The sequence below is a fragment of the Xiphophorus couchianus genome, chromosome 2 (genome assembly GCF_001444195.1).
Source record: "Xiphophorus couchianus chromosome 2, X_couchianus-1.0, whole genome shotgun sequence".
Classification (NCBI taxonomy): domain Eukaryota; kingdom Metazoa; phylum Chordata; class Actinopteri; order Cyprinodontiformes; family Poeciliidae; genus Xiphophorus; species Xiphophorus couchianus.
In genome coordinates this window covers 32,936,096-32,960,663 of record NC_040229.1, presented here as the reverse complement: position 1 = coordinate 32,960,663, position 24,568 = coordinate 32,936,096, and the positions used below count along the sequence as shown (strand labels likewise).

The window sequence follows — 24,568 nt, the reverse complement described above, 5'->3', positions numbered from 1 at the left end:
GAACTTGACTGACTGATGATTAGTAAAACATTTTGAAAATCACTTCAGAATTATTTACAACTTTGTATCCATTTTGTCACATAATCTCCCAATAACATATAATTAAAATTGTGCTTAAAATGCAACAATATGTGAAAATGTTCAAGTCATAAATACTTCTGGAAAACACTGTGTTCCTGTACACCCCTGCTAGACAGTCAATGACGTAAGATACATCTTCTATAATGAAATATTAGTTGGTGAAGATGTTTTCCCACCATCAGTTTAAAATTTTGATCATTCATATAATATTAGAAATAGGAAATGTTGTCTGCTTGTAAAACAAATTATCCAAATTCTGTGTGATGTGGTGATGTTGGTAGGAACAACTAGAGTCTCATAATGATGTTAAAGTTAATTTTTTTTTTTTTTAAACTGGTTCCAATATTGTTTTGTTTTGGTAAAGTTATGCCACATCTTCTAGCAGATAGCAATTGCTTCCTGATGTCTTTGTTTAAATTTGGTGTTTGTTTTTCTGTCAGTGTGCAGTTCAGAGCCTGAGAGCATCCAGGCAGCTCCCCAGAACCTCAGCAGCCTGCTGGTGACATGGGAGCGGCCAAGGGCAGTGTATGAGACCAACATTGAGAAGTACTCCATCACCTACCAACTGGCCAAGGCAGAGGACTCTGTCCTGTCTGAATACCTGACCGATGGGTATCAGGATACTGTGAGTAATTACCCAAAACTTAACCAAGAGCACACCATTCAGAGACTGAGATCAATCATCACAAACTGCCAACTGAATCAAAGTAAAACATTTATTATGAATCAAACTGCAGTTTATATGTATTACCTGATTAGAAATGTGATTAATGAATTGTACTAACACACATATGCAGTCAAACAACAATGATTTCCTCGAACATCAGCTCCAGCCTTGCCAGATACTGTAACAAGATTTTTTTAGATGACAACTACAGTATGACCAAACCCCTGTGAAAAATGAAAAAATTGTTTTGAACTAGCTGGGGTGATTAAGCTGTACAGTCAAAGTGGATCTCATCTTTCACCACTAGGGGGCAATACTCGATGACTTATTGCCCAATTCTACCTACGAGGTACGAGTGGTGGCCATCTGCACCAATGGTCTGCGTGGACGCGTGAGTGACTTGCTGACAGTTGTCATGCCCTTCGATGACCTTGGTAAGAGCGACCGCGCCTGATGCCAATCATAGATGCTTTGAGACTTCTCACTCAGATCCCCGGTTTCATTCATTCTAAAAGAAAAGAGCAAAAAGCTGTCCTTCTTGCTTCTTATAATATGTTCATAGGTCTTTCTCTTTGACGGATGGAATTTATCTTTGCCATACTCTACATCATCATGCAAAACAGACTGATCTACTTCTATATTTTGACGTAATATTTCGGTACTGTTCTGAGCAACTGGCCCTCTTGTCTTGACACAACTATGACATGAAAGAAGTCCTTTTGCCTTCTAGCACTTTGAATTGTCCTGTCCTGGATTATTTATTTATATTTATAGTTTATGCCTTTTCCATTCTTTACATTCTTTGAACTTGTTCTTATTTTATACAATAACAATTTATTTCTCAGAAAATGAGTCATAGTAAATGGCTTGAAATTACTATTTCTATAAAAAGATTCTGAAAAGATTTTCTTTGATAACCTCTCTTCCATTTTTGGATGTGTTGTTTCCTGATACAATTGTCTTTCTACAATAGTTAAGTTAAACTGTGAGTATTTTCTCTGCTTTGTAAATGTTGCTCTACATTTCTGATGAAAGAAGTGTGTTCAGACTGAAGTGGAGTTCTGCCGTTTTTATTCGCAGTCACTGTCTAACCTGTGTATAAAAGCACTTTGTCATTTCAATGGGGATCAAAGTTCATCATGTTGGAATGCAAAGTGTGACGGGACGGTACAAGAAAGATGACATACAACCAAACTTTGCATTTTTTAGGCCTTTGCAATTGCAATAATGCAAACAATAATAATGTGATAATTGCAATTGAATATTTTGTACAGCTCTAAAAATAACTTAGCATGGTTTTTAACTTTTATAAAATGTTGCCTTATATTTCTAATTACTTCAACCATAAGTAAGTTCTGCTGCAGAATACATTCTAAAATATTTTGTTTTCTGATACACACATAAACTTATACTTACGCACATTCACAGATACATATTACTGTTCACCAACAGTTTCTGGGATTCTAAGTGCAGCTTAGTGCTGGTAAGATACTGACTACTAAGTACTCAACAGAGCTCCACTTAAAAACAAAAATAAAACTAAGTTATAAATAAAGTTGAGCCAAAAGTTTGATAAACCTGGAAAATTGATCAAATCTTATAATGGTGCCCTGCTATCATGCTCATGATTATTGGTCAGAAATACATTTAGTGCAAATACATTTTTAGATAAATACAATTCCAAAATGAAAAGTTTAAATTGTTTCAGTTGAAATAACTAAAATCATGTAGCTGGCCTCATGGTGTATTTATATGAAGGGAGAATTCCCATTTGATGATTGTTTCTTTTTTTGTTATTGTTTTGACTTATATTTTGATTTTTTTTGACCTGCTGAACCTTAAAATATCTTAATCTTCTAAATATTGTCTTCATCTTTATCTCTCCCTCCCTCCTCCATTCTCTTTATTCCGGGCTTTCTCTATATCTTACAATTATTTTATTTGTTACTTAATTGTAGTCTGACGGTGTTCTCTTCAAATATGTTCCCCACAGATTTCTGTTTTTCTAAGATAACAGTTCATACCTCACTTTTGTCCATTGGTTCATGTTTTGTGTTTCTGGCTTTGATTTTTCTTTGGCATCTGTCCCTTCTGACTCTTCCTGTGGGATAGCTGTCTGTATGTTTCCAAATTTAGTACATGTAATCATAGAAATGCCAGTGATTGTGATCTTCAATATTTTAGTTGTAATTTATGTTAAATAAATTCTCTATCTTGTTAAAAAGGGAAAAATCTGCATTCTATTTCATTGTCAGTCAGTAGTATTCAAGCCCACAAACTGTTTGCCCAACTAGTAATGTACGAGACGAGAATGCAGTGCCATCTAAACAAACTGTTGCTTTCACTTCAGTTTATTTCATGGGTTTATGTGGATAAACAGGTATTTGATAACTTTAAACATGTTGGTTTTCATCTAGTGGTTAAAATGGTTATTTTGAGTTGGAACCAAACACATCAAAGTTCCACCATCTTGAGAAAACTCCAGTCTCAAATGCCATCACAGTTCCTTTAAATGCTGCTTTATGAAGACTTGCTATAATCTAATTATTGGATTGAATTTAAAAAACAATTGTTTACAGCAAATATGATGGTGAAATTTATTTGACATGTGCTTTTACTGAGCACATGTCTAATAATTTCATCAAGATTGTTTCATTGATGTCATTATGCTATAAAAATTTTAGAGAAACATGGAAAATTAAGCTGCTTAAAGAGTCTACTTTTCTTTTTAGCATTCCATGTCTGTTGTTATGACAACAAGAAACAAGTCAGAATGAAGTTAGTCCTCTGAGTTTATGCACAAAATTATACCTTTTATGCTTGAATGTAAACTATATTGACAAATGTATTGGGTCACTTACTTCTTCACACACCTGATCTTTAAAGACATCTCATTCCTGATCTGTAGTTTTATCTTTTTCTATCACAACATCAGCTCTTATTGAAAAAGTGTAGCAGGAAGGTTCAGGAGTGGGTTTAGCAGAAATGTTGACCATTCTTCAAGAAGTACATTTGTGAAGTCAGACACTGATGTTGTTCGCAGTTCTCACACTAATTAATCTAAGTGTCCTTTCAGGTTGAGATCAAGACTCATTCATCCATCTCTTTATGAACCTTGCTTTGTGTAATGGTGGGCTGTAATGTTGGAACAGGAAGGGGCTTTCCTAAACTGTTTCCACGTTTCAAAAGCAAAATGTCCATCATGTTTCTTATGCTGCAGCATTATCTGTTTCTTACACTGAAACTACGAGGTTCAGCCCAACTCCTGAAAACCCCCACGCCATAATCCTCCCTCCACCAAACTTTACACTTGACACAATTCAGTCAGAACAGTGCTGTACTCCACAACTGCCAAGCTCTACTTTTCCATTAGATTGCCAGAAAGAGAGACATGATTTGTCACTCTAGTGAGCACATCTTGTGTCCAAGGCTTTGCTTTGCAGTTGGATGCAGCTGCTCAATCATAGAAAACCATTCCACTGTTCCTGAACTGGACCATTCTTTAGTCACTAACTCTGCAGAGTTGGTGACTTCAGCACATTGTTCGCCTCAGGTTGTGATGTCCCCCACTCAGTTATTTTACATGGCCTCCTACTTTGTAGTTGTGTTGCAGTCATTCCTAATCACTTCTACTTTATGTTGCCATTAACAGATGACTGTGGAATATTCCGTAGTGAGGAAATTTCACAGCTGAGCTTATTGTACAAGTTGCTTCCTATCATGGTGCCATGCTGGAATTCACTGGTGTCCTGACAGCGACCCATTCTTTCCCGGATGATTGTAGAAGCAGTCTGTATGGTTGATTAGCTGCTGGTGGTGATAGAACACAAGTCAATGATTTGGAAAGGTGACCCACTACTTCTGCTGATACAATGTAGCTCTATTGTCAACCAAAGCATTATTTTTGGCCTTTTTGTCGAAGCTCATGGTAGTTTCCCCCAAAACCCTGTTTAACAGCCTTTCACCCTTCACCTGAAGCTTCACAGACCAGTCTCTACTGGTTTCCATGATGTGTAACTTAGCCCTAGACAGGTAAGGGCATCAAGACCCCTTTCTGCCCATCTGCCCTAACTGCCCCCACCCTATTTCTCTTTATACTTATTTTGGTTATTTAGTGGTTTTTGTAGTTAAATGTTAAGCAATGCTGTTTCCTTTGGAATATCCATGCATGAACATGCCTGTTTTCCTGCATGTGTGTGTTTGTGTTTGGTGGGTGTGTACCAAAACTACAATGACCAGTAATGGTGAAAATTAAATGCAAGTTCTTTGGGATTTGTTAAGATGAGTAGTACTTAAAGAAATAAACTCCCTAGTTTTGCTGCCTCTGTGACTAAATCCTAGATAAGCAGAAGAAAAATAAGGATGAAATGACCTGACAGATTAAAACGTCTGGGCTGAAAGCATGTGATTACTTTAGATACCGACTTGAAGATGATGCTGATCCTTTGTTTCTCAGTTTTTTGTCTCACTTTGATTTCCGTTTTGCAGGAACGTCCTTAACTTACTTAAATATGTTATTTTATTATTAATTGTGAATATCTAAATAATAAAACTAAAGTTCATTTTCACATTTTTAACATGCCTTTGACTCTTCGCCCTGCAATCTTTTAATCCAAATCATTTCATGTTCTTCTTTTCAGCCTTATTTGTCCAGACCAAGGATGTTGGTGTTAATGTTTATAATGGCTCAGATGGTTAAGTCAAAAATTGAAGCTGTTTATCAATCATCATGTGTATTTCGCGAGTTTAAAAAAAAGCCTGTTCTCTTTTTCAATTATTTGATCTTTCTAATTTTATAACCTATTCTCCTTTTCAGAAAATGCTTTGGATCCAGGTTCAGATGAAACTGAATTTGAGGTACATGAACCTCTACTCTTTTTTTCTATGCACCTCCCATTTTAGCTTTTACATGTACAACTCATCTTGCTATAACATCTTACAATCTCCAATTTTACATACAGGGCAACTTTGAACCTGACTTGTCCTGGAATGAGGTGGACCAAATCAGGAACAAGAACTTAAATTGGGGTACTGCAGACTCGCCAAGGTCCACAACATCTGCGCTGCCTTGGTTTCGCTTGTCTGGCATTGGAACTTCTACAGAAGAGTCCAGTGAGAGAAGAACCACTACTGAACCTGCTTCTGCTCTAATATCCAGCCAGTCTGAGGAAGTTTTAAGACCCTCTGAGGAGACGGGACCCATCAGTACTCCCTTACAACCACCAGAGGACACTAAGTTGCCAGAAAGCAGAGGGAGTGCAGGCACTGGCAGCAACACTCTTTTTTATTTCACAACAGAAGAACCGACAATTTCAACTTCCCCCTCTCCTCTTCTCACTTATACGAAGACAGATGGTGTAAATGTACAAGTACATCATGAAGACTTATCCGAAAACAGAAAAGTTGGCCCAAGCACTGTTAATGTTATGACCCCTGACACAAAGACAGACAGTTCAAAAGTGATTTTTCAATATCCACCTACCATAGAGTCATCTCTCACCACAGATATGAGCAGTAAATCATCTCCGTCCTTTAAGCAAGCCGAGACTGGTTTGGCACAAGCCACAAGTGAAGACGGTACCACTGATGAGAATGTTTCTACTCATACCAGAGGTTTTCCTGAGGTTCAGGTATCACCCTCTACTTCCAAGACCTTTTCATCCACAGAAGCTGTACACCATAGTGCCACAAGTTCCACCGTGCCTCATTTTTCATCCACATCTGTGATGCTGAGTGGCATTGTTGTTCAGTCCACTCAGCCACTGTCAAACGGTGAGCGCAGCTTTTTCTTCCCCTCCTCTTCCTCTGCCTCCTCCCCTATGTGTGACACCTTGGACCCAAGCGCCACTCTCTCCATTCGCTTGCATGACCCTTCCTCCCTGTGGCCTGTGTTGTCTGCAAGCGCTCCAGACTCCCAGCATGCTGCTCCTGGATTTCTGTCTAGTGAAGACCTGACTTCCACCTCAATCCCTTTCCTCCTTGCTTCCAACCTGCCTCACCTCTCTCACCCCTCACACTCCCTACCTGGTCCAACAACTGACTCTGTGTTCTCTAACCTCACTTTTTGGGATAGTGATAATGATGTTTTGTTGTCTGGGTCTTCAGGTGATCTCTCTGTACTTAGTAATACCCCTCCACTCGAATCAGTGCTGGACCTAACACACGCCAGTATCACAGCCGAATTTTCCCAATCTTCCTTGAATTTTTCATCCTCAACATTATCTCTTTCTTCCAGCCCTACCCTGCAGCCTTCAGTCCTTTTTTCTAGTGATTTCACTTTTTCTCTGGGATTGTCCAAATCTCCAGCAACTGGATTTGAGGATTCAAGATATGCAACAGGGAGCACCACAGAGTCTTTAGTTCCTGAGATCATTGGTGATGGGTTACTCCTAGCAAGTGATGTAGACATTGTGTGTGGCTGTTCTCTGGAGGCATCAGGATCTTCATCATGGTTGCATACCTCTCCTCATGTATCACTGTCAGCAGCAGCCAAGAGCGCTACAAGTTTAGAACTATACTCCAGCATGGTTTTACTTTCAGCTTCTGGTGGTGATGTAGAAAACCTTCCACTATCTCTGAAAAGTTTGGGCTCTGCTGCTTTGTCTTTTGACCACTCTCTGCTATCCCATAGTACTATCTCAATGTCCTCTCCACAATTTCTCCAAGCCACCCATAGTGACCTGCATCTTTCTGTTACAGCCACATTGTCTGTTGGTGCGGATCCCAGTTTGTCAGCATCAGAGAGAAGCACCACCTTTCAGACCTCTTCCCTCCCTTTCCCGCCCACCACTTCCCCACTTACTCCCACTACAGAGGAGCAGGTGTTAGACTTTAGCAGCAGCTCCTCTGGCTCAGCCTTCTTCCCTGACTCACAGGAAGGATCAGACCAGGAGTGGGATAAAAGCCAAACCTTGGCTTCTGGAGTAAGCCCACTTCCTCATTCAACCAAAGTCGTGAGCACTGTCCCTCCATTCATTTTGCTGGAATCTGGTCAGAGCCCAGATGATGCGGACGAACACTCTTCAGCTTTCTATTTTGAAAGTGGCAGCGGCAGTGCCATCAGTCCAGAAGTAGGAGGCAAAGTGGCACCGACTGATTCAGAGGTGACCTCAGGTTCACCCTGGTCTCTGGGAGGGACAGAGGTTAGCGGCTCAGGGCAAGGCGAAGGCCTTAATGACAACGAGACATCTTCTGACTTCACTATTTCAGAACGCGCAGAGACAGAGTCTGAGGAAGAAGACCCAGTCTCAGGTAAAAATAAAAATGCTGATGCCAAAAAAACCCTTCAGAGCAACTAAAGCGAAAGGGGCACCAAGTGTTGTGAACATCCACCAGTGATTTTCAACAAAATACATTTGATTTTTCCATTGAAAAATGAAATGTAAAGGTAAACAAAAGCAAACTTATCCTAAACATTATACCCAACAACATTGAACATCATTATCTATAAAAGTGTGTTTTTACTTTGTTTTGTGTTTATTTCAGATAAAGTCCCAAAAATCAATAACATAGGAAGTAGGGTTTGGTTAGGAACTGCTCAAGATAAATAAAACCTTTTATTTTTTTATTTTTTTTTAGCTAAAATTAAAACAAGATGAAAGAAATATTTTAAAAGTTTAGAGATTGCATCTTTTAAGGAAGGTGTATGAATATGTAATTTATGACTTTCACATCTTCAATAGATTTGTTCTTAAGATCAAAACAAGGTCCAGCTAAGATCTAACCTATCGCTATCCTGAGATCATAGACACCAGAGGGCAGCAGAGTTCTTTAAAACCTCAGATGATTTTTGTGTGTATTTATTGTGGTAGATAAACTATAGATCTACCACAATATATCTAAATGGCAAAATGGCATTGTCATTTAAATTTGTCAAGCAGTTTACCAAAAATGGCTAATAATTATTGCCTGGGGATACTGGTCCTAATATAAGACTGAAGAAGTCTTCTATGTTTTTGCATGTTGTGCATCATTAACAAATCTAACATATTTCACTTTTTAATGCTCGGACAGAGTTTCAAGGCAATGAATGAATGACTTCATTAAAAATATCCTGCATCATTAATTGCAGAATACCACATCTGCTTTAGAAGTGGTAGGTTCCACTTCTCTTCAGCGAACTGGTAACTATTTGGTAATTGCTGGATTCATTCATAGAAAAATCCGACCATGCCTTGTTTTAGGCAGATGTTCCATCAGGGTGAGAACAATTCCAGTGTGATTTATGTTAAGTGTCATCAATGAACCCTGTCTTCATCATTTAGTTTGAAATCTTCTCAGAGGGATCTTGGTGAGTCCTTTTCTCTGATTGGACCTTAGGACCAAATGAATGAGCCGCTTTCGTTCCTCTGTCAAAAACTTTTCAATTTGTTGCATAAACACTGGAATCTTCAGTGTTTCTGATGGATAAAGCAAAATTCAGAGAAAACCATCATATTTTTTTTCAGTTTGTTAAAATGTGGTTTGATTAATTCATTCTGTTTCAACCGACCCTTTGAGATTTGAGGAGGTTCATGATCTTGAAGTGGACCAAAATGAATTTGACGCCTCTGAGTTTCCCTGATTACCTCAATCCATTAAAGTGACTGTGTGCATGTGTGTGGCGGGGTTGCGGGGGTGTGGAGGGCAAAGGATAAGGGCTCAGGGGACCCAGCACTGTCATTCCTATTGCAGCATGACACTCTGACCACTAATGTATACACATGACAAGGTCCTAAGGTAATAAAATAGTTTTTTATGTGTGGAAGGGCAGGAATATTACACAATGTCATTCTGAGTTACTAAAATGGTGTAGACCTAGAAATCCTTCCCAGAATGCAATGTGCTTGCTTCACTTTCACTTTTACCACTGATGTCTTCTCAGTGAATAGATTGTTCCAGTGTTTCCTGCTGAGTGAATGTTTTGCTTTCCAGTTCTGTAAGATGATCTGTTTGGTGATAGTAAGAAAATGATCAACACTTGCTGGTATTTATTTATTAATGGTGCTGTTGTTATGTCTCCTGGCAACCAGAGTGATGGTGACAGGGAGATTCTGCATCTCAGAGTATCTAACAACTTTTTTAACATCATCACCCAGAATACAGATGTGAGGTGTAAAGTGATGCCACTGCAAAGATGTTTCTGTTAGTTTTAGATTTCTTTGACTGAGTTAGTTGGAGACCAGGTAGGATTTTCTACAACTAATTGTGAAGCTGTTTTAAGGATAAATGTAGTTTAACAGAATTTAGTCTAGATCTCACATACATTGTCAGATTTTATCTGTGGAATCAGCACGAGTCAGTGATTGAAATTCATATTAAAACATTTGAATCTGTCATTAGCAGAGGTGAAGGTAAGCCGGGTGTTCGGAGAGCGAACCAGTTATGGCTCCACTTTGAGTCAGAATAGATCTGGTAGCAATAGGCAGTCTAAAACACTACTTCATCTGTTTATAAATATCATTTTTTCTTATTCCAAAATATTCTGAATTATCCATGTTGTCTGGAGCCTCTCCCCATCCACCCCTTTCCTCTGTGTGGCTCTCCTCCCCAGCCCGCCGGAGCTCGACTCTTTCGTCAACAGGCAGCTGTTAAACGTCGGTCTGCTTGCTACAAAATGTCACAATTAAAAACTAAACAGAGAGTATTTAGTTGTGCTACATGTTATTTTGCTCGTAGAAACCAACACAACACAGTGGGAAAATACTGCCTATGAGCTTATGACCAGAGATTTTTTTGCATGATAAGCGCATCTACTTCCAAAATCTGATCAGATTGGTGCATTTGATTTATTGACTGCGACATTTTACACAGGTGGTCTACAGACCAAAAAATGTTGTTTGTTTTGAAACAGGGCGAACAATAAATCATTTATAGACTTTAAAATAAAAAACTGGGAAAATACTGCAGGACAATGAATTTTTAATTCAAGTAAAATCAAAATTTGATAATAACTAATTTGTTCAACAAAGAACAAATTAGTTATTAATGTTAGTTAGTGTCACTAACATCAGAACATTGTTTATCAATGTTTAATACATGCCAGCTAAGGGGCAAAGTACAAAACTAGCCAAAAGATCAATGTCAGTTTTTTTCTGATGTTTTCTTGTTTCATTTTACTCGTTTGTGAATATGATTTCAAATGTAAGTGAATAAAATACTTTACGCAAAACAAATTCAATTAAAAGTTAAAGTTCAGTTTTTCTAAACAACTTAAAGTGCAAAGTAGACAAATTGTAATTACAGCAATGCAAGTAAATGTACTTAGTTACTCCCCACCCACTGTGTGCCGGAACCTTTAGAGAAAGAAACAGAGAGGCTAAACAATGAGCCCATGGCGATTTTTGTCATATTCCCAGCAAGAACTTAAAGCTTAAAGCTTAAAGCTGGTCATTAGTGATCTTTTGCAGTTAAAGGCTTTCATTTAAGTTATGTTTCTTGGATAATTGTAATTTTTCAAGACAAAGTCATTTTTGTCACATTGAGCAATGTGACTACAACAGTTATTTGATTTCAACAGAACAGTTAAAATAATGAATGTTGGAGCTGATTTCTAAAATGATTTGAACATTAAAAAAGGAAGCATTTTGTTAACAACCAACAATCATCAGCTCCAGTTTCCCTGTCCCAGAGAATGGTTTCACATCTACCCACCTTTGTTGACTCTGTGCAGATGCCAGTAACAGCAGCCATGAGTCCAGGGTTGGCTCCACGAGTGAGAAGGAGAGGAAGGCTGTGGTTCCTCTGGTCATCATTTCCACCCTCACTCTCCTTGGCCTGGTTGTTCTCATTGGCATCTTCATCTACTGGAGGTCAGTACCACTCTTCCATCACACCCGCATGCTGCTTGCCAAACACCTCCATATTATTTTCTCTGATCTTGAAATAAAATCCTAATTTGATAGTCCCTTTATTGAATATATCTCCATTCTGATGGTGTCATTCTAATCTGAAAAAGATGCAAAAACAAGAAGAATGACCCCACATTTCAAAAGGGTCCACATTAAAGCTACAGTATAACTTTTATATTTTAAAAAAATGCTAACTAGAATCAACTAAACAAAACCAGGAGATGGTTCATATCGTAGCAGCCCATACTGAGTGGAAAGAAACGGATTCATAATATTCAAATTTTTACAAAACAAATCCTGAAAGGTGTTGCATCTATTTCTTTTCATCCCGACTTAGTCAACACTGTGTGGAAAAGCCAAAAGTCCCTTGGAGCATGTCTTTATCAGCATGTACATCTAAAGCAGTGTTTTTCATTTCTGCTTGTTAGGGACCACTGCTTTGCATGTTTTAGTTGTTTCCCTTTGGCTACACATCTGACTTGAATAAGTTAATGATTAACAGCACCTGATGGCTGCAAAGGAGGTGATGCAATCATTTAAAATCTGGTGTTCTGAAACCGAGACAAATCTAAAACATGCAGGGCAGTGGTCCCTGAGGACCAAAGTTGAGAAACACTGATCCAGAAGGTTAAAGTTTAGCAGCAATTTTCTTTAAAATTGCTCAAGATCAGTGACATTGGATGGAACATACAAGCCTTTTGATCACTAGGCCATTCTAACACATAAATGTGTTTAGGTCTGAATCATTTCTATGCAGCTCAGGTTTTGTAAAAGTTCATTTCCTCCTGAAACGAGCATCCACCCCAGTCTCAAGTCTCCTCCAGCTCTTTTATCACATGTTCTACTTTGTGCTGGTCAGTCAAATAAAATCAACATAAAATAATTGAAAGTTTATGTTTATGGTTATTAAAAGTGATACAGTTAAAATAATATAATAACATAAATACCTTTGCAAGTGACATTATTTTATGACTAAAGTGCGTGATTATTTGTTTTCAAACTGATCTGTGAAATTTTCTTTACACTTGAAAAAGTCATTAAATATGCCCCCCTCCATGTCACACACTCTGGTTATTTCTCCTCATACTTATTTTTATGACAACCTCACTCTTTTCAAGACAAAATACTTCTAAACTCTGCATCTATGTATAAAAAACATCCTTCTGTAAATTATTGGTAATCTAAATATCACTGTTCTGGTTGTTCTGGTAAGTTTCTCACACTTACCAGAAGAGGGCAGTAGAGTAGAATGAAACTGGTTCCCACTGCGCATACATTTCGTACTCTTGCTTTTACAAGATGTATGCACATCTTATAAACACAAGACGCTGTCCATTTTGTTTTTTACAAGATGTAAAAACAAGATGCACATTCTCTTCATTGAACACTTCTGATTAATGAGGAGAATGTTTCTCTGCATGGATCTCTAGTCTGAGAGATGTAACGTCCAACAGGCTTAAATAAACAAAAACCACGTTAAAGTAAATACAGTAGAACCTCTGGTAGTAAAATACATTTGTTCAAGTTGATTATTCTGATTATTATGTTAAGAAAGTTTCCTCTAAAAAAAAAATAATAATAATAACTCTCTAACCTACATTGGTGTAGGTTAAATATCCACACCTGTACTGTTCACCTAAATTATGACATCATTTTTGTCCTTTACGGCCCCTCATAGTTTTTTGGCAGTCAACTTGTCTCAATAAAACTTCAGCCCACACATTGCTCAAATGACACAGGAACATTCTTTGTGTTGCATTTCGTTTCATCACCTGCACTGTTAATGTACAGCAGAGGTGCCTATGTGGACATGAATCTATCATTCACTTTAATGTAGTGAGATTTTCCTTAGCAGAGTGGTGCGCGTCTCTGCTTGTCATTTGGGATACCAGGTGCACGAGATGAAATGTTTTTTGTTTTTCTATTATGTTCCTGGTCCCAAGCACAAAAACCCTGGTCTTAGGTCAATTTCACAACTATAACTAGAGTTTCTTAAGACAAACAAAATTACTCTCCTTTTTCTGCATGTTAAATAAATTAGTAATTTTCTGCTAAATCACATTGACTTGGTTTCCGTCGTGCTAGCTCGATTTTGTAGCAACAACAAATGCTTTTTTTGTTAAATATGTTTTGATATTCTTCTATTCTCATTAAAATTTCTCCAGGCTCTCGCTGCAGATTTGCTTCTGTTTGTCCTTCAAATGTGTCGAGAAAAGTGTAGACCAGGTGGCCCCTGTCTTCTTTCTGAAATCTTTACTACTACTGACTCATAACATGACCACACCCCAGGACTGGAGCTCTTTGGGCCTTGGTCTTGTTATTTGAAAAAATAGGTTTGATGATTACGGTACTCTGCGTGATCATTTGAAGACAAAATGAGAATCAGATGATGAATTCAATTAAAAGTGAACTTTGTGGATATTGTAGAAGGAAAGACATCTTAGCAGATGCATATGAAACAGCAACCTGAAGAGAAATCTGCTAAAACAAAGCAGAAGTGGACATGGGGGACATCTGGACTCATAACAAGCCACAACCATCCTGTGGTGGAAACATCTGGTCTGGAACATTTATGTGCTCTTCAGCTGTGTCTAAATCATGCCTGTACTACATTCCCTGGTTTGAAAAACATATTTTAATGGAGAGTGGAATAAAATGTAAGATTGTAAACAGGAAAATTCATCTTCTCAATAAAAATGTGTACACTTAAATTGGCAGAAGAATTCCTCCATAGGTCCAAGATTTTCATTTTCTTGGAATACTCTCTTGAAAGATGAATCCACAACATCAGGAATGTTGTGGATTCAACACAAAATTCCTTATGTAGTTTCACTCCTGGGTGTCGACGCAGCCTGGTTTTATCTGTAGCCACCTTATGGTTGAGCTACCTATGGAGTGAAAATAGTGTCAAAAAGATTTGTGTGTGCGTAAAATGATTTGTGCGTGCGTAAAAAGATTTGTGCGTGTGTAAAACGATTTGTGCGTGCGTAAAAAGATTTGTGCGTGTGTAAAAAGATTTGTGCGTGTGTGAAAAGATTTGTGCGTGCGTAACAGGATTTGTGCGTGCGTGAAAAGATTTGTGCGTGTGTAAAAAGATTTGTGCGTGCGTAACAGGATTTGTGCGTGCGTGAAAAGATTTGTGCGTGCGTAACAGGATTTGTGCGTGCGTAAAAAGATTTGTGCGTGCGTAACAGGATTTGTAAACCTTAAAAATAAAATACATGTTGAAAAAGTACACACAAATCACCTGGTACGCACACACAAAACTGCAGTTACACACAAATCCGGTTACGAGTGCACAACTATTTTTGAGACTCATTTCACGCCTCGGTGGAAGCTCCAAGATTTGTGTGTAGATGGTGCGTTTACATGCTAGTAAAAGCTGGGACATCTGAGTTTTCTTCGGAACTGTTTCTTTTTTCCACAGTTCAATACATATTTCTCTCTTTACTTGTCTCGTGGCTTAGAATCAAAAACTACAATTAGTGAGGAGAACTGGGATGAATCCTTCAAATAATAAAAGACGTCACCTAAGCCTACATTATTGTCGGCATCATAAAAATAGCTGAGCATGGTGATAAACGTAGACATGGCTGTAATGGGCCAGGAAGATACTGTTTTAAACTGGACCGATGCTAATCGAGGGCTAATAGTAGCTTAGCTAACGTAGACATGAGCTATTGCTATAGAAGGGCGAGAACTTTGGGTCGAACTACTTGAAACGTAAAACGTAATCTGAAATAATCTAAAAAATACGCATTACAACGGTCAGGAAAACATGCAAATTTTAACATCCACTAACTTCGGACGGTAAACCACGAACATGATCACTCGGCTGACCTGCCATCCTCTTGTTTCTTCTCTCAGTTTGAATGAAGGCTTTTCCCAGTCAGAGCGGAATAAACTTCCGCCACCTAGTGGTTGAATTTTTTACCCAAGTAATTACAGTTGAATAGGTCCCAAATGCGGATTCATATATAAACAATCTTATAGTATTAAAAAGTAGACGTGGGTGTAATGACATATGTATTTTTCTCTCACAAAAATATGTCTAAGCCACGAGACAAGTAAAGAGAGAAATATGTATTGAACTGTGGAAAAAAGAAACAGTTCCGAAGAAAACTCAGATGTCCCAGCTTTTACTAGCATGTAAACGCACCATCTACACACAAATCTTGGAGCTTCCACCGAGGCGTGAAATGAGTCTCAAAAATAGTTGTGCACTCGTAACCGGATTTGTGTGTAACTGCAGTTTTGTGTGTGCGTACCAGGTGATTTGTGTGTACTTTTTCAACATGTATTTTATTTTTAAGGTTTACAAATCCTGTTACGCACGCACAAATCTTTTCACGCACGCACAAATCCTGTTACGCACGCACAAATCATTTTACGCACACACAAATCTTTTTGACACTATTTTCACTCCATAGCTACCAGTCAATATGGAGGTGTGTCCCACTCACTCCCTTCTTAATGTTTTGATTTGTTGCCACTAACTGCTTTTTTTAAATTATTTATTTATTTGTAAAATATATTTTTGAAATTTTTTTTTCTTCCTCTCAGACTGTGAAATAACCATCTTCAGAAATCTGATTGGATATGCTGTCAGGCAGTGTTTAACACTTTTAGCCTTTTTTTTTTATTTTTTTTTTACTCACTGCACATTTCCAAGTAATTTTCCAGTGCCGCATTAGACTTAACTTGTTGTTCTTGTTTTGCACTCTGCTTGTTGTTGTATATCAAAGATTGAGCAGTGCTAATCCGGCAATAATCTGAGGAGCATGGGGATTAATCTTCGGCCAGGGATGTTTCTCAGCTGCAGCAATTTGAGCATCCACTCAGCTGATATGTCTAGAGAGGCTCACTGGATAGAAAATGACATCTGCCTGATTAGGCTGGTCCAGGGATTCGTGTCTCGATGTGATGATGACAAGAAGCCAAACCTCCACTAATCCTGCTGCATTCGCCTCCTCTATTGTTCCTTTGTGACAACCCAGGGAGAAGCAATACAGCTTTGGAAAACATTGCCTGACTTGTCAATAGCCACAACATTGGCAAGAAAGTAAAGATTATGTGAAGTCAAACTAACATCAAATCAAGGTTTATCGCCTGCACAGCTCTATAAAAATGAATGATTTGTGGTTTTGCTCTCAAACTCACTCTAAATGAAGTAAAGGTCTCATTGCAAAGCATTCAGCACTAAACATTTATAACTTGATTACCAGGTAAGCCTCTGATATTTTTGACACACACACACACACAGTTAACGCAACCGGGCCTCACACTGAACAAGCTGTTCCTGCAGGGCTGAAGTCAGGACAGCAGGCAGGTCATTCCATCCTGGTCACTAAACCCCGCTGTGGATGGACCAACACTGGAGGACAGTCTCTAATTGTGGATGTATCACAGTACTACTGGGTTTTCACAGATGCCATAGTTCTGGTTTTGCGTATGCGGGCACTGATTAGGTTTTTTATTCTCTGGCTTACGGTTCCACTGGGCAGTGTGCGCTGCTGTGTTTGCTGGTGGCTAACAGTTATTATGAAACCAAGTTATCAATGCAACAAGACTCTTTATTACCACAGCCCACACCTTGGACTTCAGTGGTTTTGTGAATAATCTCATGCTGTGAGCACTGTAGGAACCACCATAGTGTGGAACCATTGTCATTGTTCTTTTCACAACATGGCGGATGGCTTTAGATGGCCCCTCCCGCTAAAACATGTTCATCGCAGCACACTCAGACAAGCTGAAGGACAAGCTCAACCCTGCATTCTTCTAAAGCTGGCCGGGCCTGAGGCGATTGAAAGTGAAACATCATTTGTGTATGGAGCTGAGATATGGGCGTCTAGTGGAGATGAGGCAAAGGAAGTGTCCTGGTTTCTGTAGAGTCTAGGGAGGAACCCATATGCCTCAAAAGAAAGTTTTGTGAAATGTGCAATCCTCAGATGAATATCACTATGGAGAGACACAAATTTAACACATGTGGGCAAAGGGCTGGTGAAACTATTGAGCCATATGTCAGTGATTTGAGAATAAAAGCCTCAAGGCTTCAATAAACTATTAGTATGAACTTTTATAGTGTTCCCATGCTCTGACACTGCTTATTTGACACTTTGGACATTTACTGTGTGTGATCTGTTGCTCACTAAGGCCATTCCAATATGTCAGATCCGTGAGATGACTGAGGACCATAATAAAACATAAATGTCACCACATACCCTTATCACAACTGTAGATGCAGATTAAATCACAACTGGACAGAGATGAGACACTGACAAGATCAGGTTGACATCAAACTGCACACCACCACACACTTTATTACTCACTGTAGTAATTGTGATGGTCATGTGGCAAAAATCACAAATGTCCTGCTTTTGATCAACTCTTTAGAAAGTGTTGCAGGTCCAGGCCAGAGTTTGACAGGCGACAGCAGAGGGAGTCTGTCCACCAGGTGGACACTGAAACACTGCTCTGAAAAGACCACATCATCTACTGCGGACAGTAGATGCTGTTGCATTGCAGATTTCTAATGCTACAGTATTTGATTTGGAGCTGTGGGCCTCTCATTACTGATATACTTTATGCAGCGTGTCAGTCAATCTTTAGCAGAGATTTTCTGTCAGCTCTGCTTCATCCCTGTCAGCAGTTCCTCTTTGAAATTGCAGGATTCTAAACAGCATGATGTTTCAATCTATTACCGCAGTACAGTAGCTGTCAGTATCTCGTCATTTTTCCACTACTGAAAAATAGCAAATTAGAGTTGCTGTCTATTATGTATTTGTCTTTGACTTACTCTTTAGACATTTTTTAGCATTTCTGTATGATTTACACACCAGCTGCATAATATGTGGATCTTATGAATGTTCAGCTTGAAGTCTAAAATAAAACATAGAAGAAATCTATGGGTCTAATTCCCAGCTATGAATAGACAAAAGTGTCTAAATGAGGTTGACCTTTGTTGTGTAGCTCCAACGTTAAAATCATGGCTAGAGTTCAGAAAACAAACGGACTGACACTGGGATCTGCTTCACAGCTCAGCACTAAACTAATAGACCATTTCACTGAGTTTTTTATGAATCTGGATTGCATTTGATCATCTCTATTTCAAAATCTAGAATACTGAAATAGATAAAATCTGAAGGGGATGATTTTTCTAAATGTGTCTCTGGGAAATTTTTAGATTTTGGAAAAAAGTGACTTTTAAAATGTTTTGGTTTTTTTCTCCAAAGAGCTTTTGCGGCGCTAGCGGCTCATATTTTTTGCGACAGTAGGCAGACAGGAAAGAGGGCGGAAGGCATGCGGCAAAGGTCACCGGGAGTCGAACCCGCGAAGTCCACGTCGAGGACTAAGGCCTCCAAACGTGGGGCGTGCTAACCCCCTGCGCCACCACAGCACGGCCCCTAAAATGCTTTTTTAGCACTATGACAAACAAGTAAATCAGTCAATTCTGTCGTGGAGTATTCTACACTCATTACAGATGATTAAAAAGTAAAACAAAAGAGGAGAAATGGTTGTTTTTCAAGTGTAAAAATACTGAATATAGTTGCTTCAATTTTATTGAATTCAGAAGAAAATGCTCTGTTTTGAACAAAAATAAAAACATTATGTCTGCAGTTTTATACTCAGATATTATGTGTAAATATTAGATTTATTGTCCATGTCTTGGTCTGCCTGTTCGGAGTCGTTCTTGTGTCATTGCAAAAGAGAGCAAAATTAACCAAACATCTTTGCTTTGATAAAACTGAACAGATAGATCAGTTTTAGATGCGTAGGCAGATTTAAAGCAAAGTATGAACATAGTGAATGTGTATAAACATCTTCTTGACCATGTAAACAGAAATCCATTGTTGGCTTTCTGAACCGGTGAGGCTCAGTCTTTGATTATTGTGTTTTCTTCTAAGTATCCGTCTGTTAATCTCTGGGCTCAGCCGTCTTCCCAGGCGATGTCCATTTCTGGCTGAGATCTCGCAGGTTCATTACAGCAGCCTCATCCGTTTAAAAACATGTTGAGGATTAGCAGAACATCTTTTTTTCCATGTTTATGTGAAGATTAACGTGTAATGTCAAAATCTGGGCTCACGCAGAATCACATGAAAACAAAAGCATCTTACAGCTATTGGATTTACTGCACTGCTGTTGCTCTGCTGCCGGCGTTATTTTTGTCTTTCTGTTTTTAAGTTGGTCATAAACTTGTTTTCCCTGAGCTCAAAGATGGCCGCAGCAGAAACATTTCTGTTTCTACAATCTATGTGTTGAACAAAGAAAAGTAAAACCTCCATCCTGTTTCTTTCTTTTCTACAGAATGTGCTTCCAGACGGCTCACTTTTACATCCACAACATGTCATCACCCCGAGTCATCACACAGTCTGCTGTTGCATCAACATCTGGTAACACACACACACACACACACACTTACAAATACTAATATATATGTATGAAAATCTGAAAACATAAAACTCATTCTTGCTTTTGGCAAATACTGTTTTGCAAATTTAAATTCCTAAATACTACATCACTTTGTTACCACATTTTCTGAATCACAGAATGTGTTATGTTATAACTGATGCTTCAAAAGTATCGACATTATAAAATAAATATCCAAACTCCTGCAGAGCACCAATGTTTAACAAATACTGATGACCAGTCCAGCTGACCAGTGCTTTCTTCTTTAAAGAAGTTAAGAAAAACAACATCTGTCCTCTCTCTCTTTAAGGCTTTAATGTAGTCTTCTGTGGATGATTCTTGCCTACATTGAAAAAATGAAAAGAAGATCAACTTTGGAAATAAAGTTGCCTAAACTACATTTTCCCAAAAATGTCTGGTTTCTGTATCATCTTTATTCTATATGTTTAATTTTCCTTTTTAAATCTTCCAGGTGAGGACACGGCTTTTCTAGTGAAGGACTTTGTCAAACACGTTGCTGAACTTCACAGCACTCAGGGCTTCACCGCAGAGTTTGAGGTATGAGAAAAGGAACATCTCTCTACTTGTGATTCCAGCTGTCATGTGCAGAAACCCTGCGCTGGCAAGCAGCTCCTGGATGTTGTCCCTGTCACTAAACCATGATGCATGGCTACAGCGTCGTTTGACTAATATTGATCCCGGGATCATTAATGATCCATGAATAAATAGAATGAACTGAAATGCTTTTTTTTATTGCAGAGATGTAAACCCCCCCAAAATTGTATCTTTATTCATGTAGGTCGTCTTATTGAGATCCAAGATCTCATTCACAAGAGAGACATGTTTTGGAAAAAACAAACAAAAAGTTACAAACACAAAAAAACAAGTAATTAAGAGATTTGACACAATTAAATAAGCTAATAAAATATTAGCTAAGAACAAGAGCAGAATAAGCTTAGAGCACTCTCAAAATGCCTGTTCACTGGGACTGCAGTCATGCACATGGTTTGTGAGGAGCCTCCCTTCATTGTTGTGAACAGGAAGTCACTTGTGTCTTTTCTGTTCACTGACTTAGAAGGAATACAGGCTCCAGCTTTGTCCTCAAACTGCCACCAAAGAAAACGATATCCCAAAGACGTTACATGGTTTTGGTATAAAGACATTTTAATGATGATGATGATGATGATGATGGAAATTTATTGTGAAATTAAAGGCATCTTTAATATAGACTGGACCTTTAGAGAAGAATGAATAAAAATAGAGCACTATCTCTGATTTCTTACTAGTTTCACATAAAGTAATGTAGATTTTAACAGTGCAGTGAAGCTAGCAGTTTCACTGGCTGTTAACATTAACTTAATGAATAGTAAAATAATGAATAAAAGATCTTTTGACAATCAGTTAGTCATTAACTAACAATAGGAAGCTCATAAAATGTAATAATCTTACATTTGATGAGCTCACAGAATGTAAGAGTTTGGCTGCAGCCTCTCAGCTCTGCACTCTAAGCCAGGGCAGCTTGTGGTTCCTTCTGGTGGCCCTGGACAAAATGTTTGTTATTTGTATCTCTTTTGAAGACAGTGTTGTGGAAAAAAATTATTGTCAAGCACTGCTAGATGAAATCACTCAGTCAGGTTTATTTGTATATTGTACACAAGACAGAGAGCTTAAAAGACAATCAATGATGAACAAGCCAGATTAACAGCTGTGAATGAAAGTTCTGCCAGTCGACACATGGATTTTATACCAAGGATAAGAGATCCAAAACCAGGGACAGGCTGTCTGACTCCCAGGCAGCTGCAGGAAAACAGCATCCAACCTTGTGTGTGTGACCCAAACAGGTTCATGGTGAGAATTCAAGGGCACTGAGAATGCTGACATTCTACATGATCAATAGATATTACCTTAATAATATTTTCCACCACAACAGTTTGGGTTTATCAGCTACATGGTTCACCAGCTTTTGATTATTTTAGCCTGACCTGTAATCCAAATTTCACATGTGTTGCTATGCAAACAAGTACATTTGGTGATCTTTCATGTCAGTGTGTGACCATTCCTTCTGTGCAAACTTGTGTTATTGAAATTGTTCATTCGCTTTTTTTTCTTCATGTTCTGTCCAGGCATTTCAGTCATACTGTATTCAATTCAATTTATTGATATAGCGCCAATTCACAACAAATGTCAGCTCCAGGTACTTGGACTGGATGAAACAATAACTCTGTTCTGACACCATGTGGTATTCTTATGGTAAATAATAAGTAGCTCTTATCTGCATAGCATTTTATCAAATCCAGAGGACCACAAAGCACTAAACACTACATTCATCCATTCATGCACACATTCAGGTGTGCATGAAGGTGGTGAGCTATCATCTATGGCTACTACATTACAGCCACAGCTGCATTGGGGTAGTCTGATAGGCAGCCATGCACCAGTGCCCCCTGGTGGGCCCTCTGACCAGCAGCAGGGAAGGCAGGTGAAGGATGCTGCTGGAGACATTCCAGTCCACGTGTCCTGATCTCTGTAGTGAAATCTCAGCAGCTGATACCTGTGAGTCTTTTGTTATTAAAATATCCTGTGTGCTCACAGATGGGGAAGACTCAGAGTTACAGTTTTGTGACTATGGCATGAGTGGAGGTGTTTTTGCAGATGCATGAACATGAAGGTTAAGGCATCTGGCCTGTTGGAGCAGCCATATGCTTCAGGGTTGATGAAGCATTTTCACACAAATGAATTTGTTCATATGCCTAGTGAGTGTACATGCTCACAAAGCATGTACACGTTACTGAAACCTTAGCAGTAACCAGAGTTGTATTTGATTTAAAAACTGTTCTGAATGTATCACTATCATCAATAAGTAGAAAACAAAGATTAGCTAGTGTGTTTAGGGTGAAGGAGGAGGTTTGTACAGATGCAAGTGCAGTGTTTGATTATAGTTTTTTTTCATTTGTTTTTTGGTTTATCCACATTATTTGAGACTTTGGGGAGTTTCCCTTTGGTTGGCCTTATTTGTAACTCTTGCATCAAACTGTGTACATTGTTGTTTTCTTTTTGTGTTGTGTTGTCTTGTAATTGTATATTTTGCACCTCTCTGGTTGTCTGTGTTGTCATGGAAATATCTGGACTGCCTGCTGCTTCCTCACACTCATCATTAGACACTGAAAGAGAGTTATGAGGTAAGATGCTCTCCTCCAGACTGTGTGAATTTACTGACTGATCCTGCATCAGACAGTAGATATGTCTCGTCTCAGAAATGTCTTCAATATAAATATTTCTTATTACCATAAGAGTTCCTTACTCTAAATTGTCCTCATTCATTCATTCATTGTTGATGATAACACAATGTGAGATATACTTTCTAAGCATAATAAATCATAGAAACATCTAAATCTATTCTATTTAAAATATGTCTTATCTCCAGATCTCAATAAAGTCAAGGTTAGCAAAGGACTCTTATACAGACTCTTATAATGAGGCCAAAGTAGGAAAAAAATAAACCTTTAACATATTAATGCATTTTTGATGTATTTCTAATATTTCTGTTGATAGTCAGATTCACACCTGATGTCAGTGATGATGTAATCATCATCACTGACATAATAATCATAATCATAATCACATCATAATCCACACATACACGCAAATCAAAGCAAATCGATCCACAAATTAACTTCTGGCTAAACTTACAGAAATTGATTAAAACCTTTGTAATGAAAACTCCAAGACATGGAGATACTACTCCCCATGCAGGAACTGCATGTTTAGAGTACATTTACTACAAAAACTGTTTTGTCTCTCACACACTACTAAAGACTCATACACACACACAAAATCTTAAAATTGCACATGTATGCTATTAAAATGCCCCACACACATACAATTTTTCTCACATACACAAAAAATGCTAAAATTGCTCATATTCACTATTAAAATATCACACGCGATATATCACAGGGCTGCACAGTGGCGCAGTTGGTAGCACTGTTGCCTTGCAGCAAGAAGGTCCTGGGTTCGATTCCCGGCCGGGGTCTTTCTGCATGGAGTTTGCATGTTCTCCCTGTGCATGCGTGGGTTCTCTCCGGGTACTCCGGCTTCCTCCCACAGTCCAAAACCATGACTGTTAGGTTAATTGGTCTATCTAAATTCTCCCTAGGTGCGAGTGTGTGTGTGAATGGTTGTTTGTCCTGTATGTCTTTGTGTTGCCCTGCGACAGACTGGCGACCTGTCCAGGGTGTACCCCGCCTCCCGCCTGGAACGTAGCTGGAGATGGGCACCAGCAACCCTCCCGACCCCATTAGGGACAAAGGGTGAACAGAAAATGGATGGATGGATGGATATATCACACACAATCACACCCCTACACACAAAGCATACAGACAGACATACTATTCTGATAGATAGGTCAAAAATGTGTGGGGGGGGTGTGGGGGGGTGAACTAACATTAGGCTGGGGATGAGTCTTGTATTTGTCTGTGTGAGAGTTGCCACGGAAGAGGCGGGGCATAATTTGGAGATCAGATCACGCATGCGTTGATACCGCAGTGAAGTTAGTTTCAAGTTGGATATTAGATATTGGCGCTCA

The 24,568-nt window shown here is 38.7% G+C and overlaps 1 protein-coding gene across 6 annotated transcripts in view; it reads left to right on the top strand.

Moving 5' to 3' along the window:
* ptprz1a (protein tyrosine phosphatase receptor type Z1a) overlaps window positions 1-24,568 on the top strand; it is an 84,355-nt gene that overhangs the window by 44,468 nt on the left and 15,319 nt on the right. For 2 of the 6 annotated variants that reach the window (XR_003593764.1, XM_028004133.1), the window contains exons 9-17: window positions 522-706; window positions 1,056-1,182; window positions 5,565-5,605; window positions 5,710-6,520; window positions 7,448-7,999; window positions 11,400-11,538; window positions 19,882-19,967; window positions 20,456-20,541; window positions 23,142-23,162. Coding sequence is in view for 5 of the 6 variants with exons in the window: in XM_028004133.1 (XP_027859934.1) it covers window positions 522-706; window positions 1,056-1,182; window positions 5,565-5,605; window positions 5,710-6,520; window positions 7,448-7,999; window positions 11,400-11,538; window positions 19,882-19,967; window positions 20,456-20,541; window positions 23,142-23,162 (2,048 nt within the window). In the remaining variant the exon portion in view is untranslated. Of the gene's footprint in view, window positions 1-521; window positions 707-1,055; window positions 1,183-5,564; window positions 5,606-5,709; window positions 8,000-11,399; window positions 11,539-19,881; window positions 19,968-20,455; window positions 20,542-23,141; window positions 23,163-24,568 lie in introns of all 6 variants that reach the window. The other 4 variants (XM_028004117.1, XM_028004124.1, XM_028004142.1 and 1 more) reach the window with 3 other exon arrangements.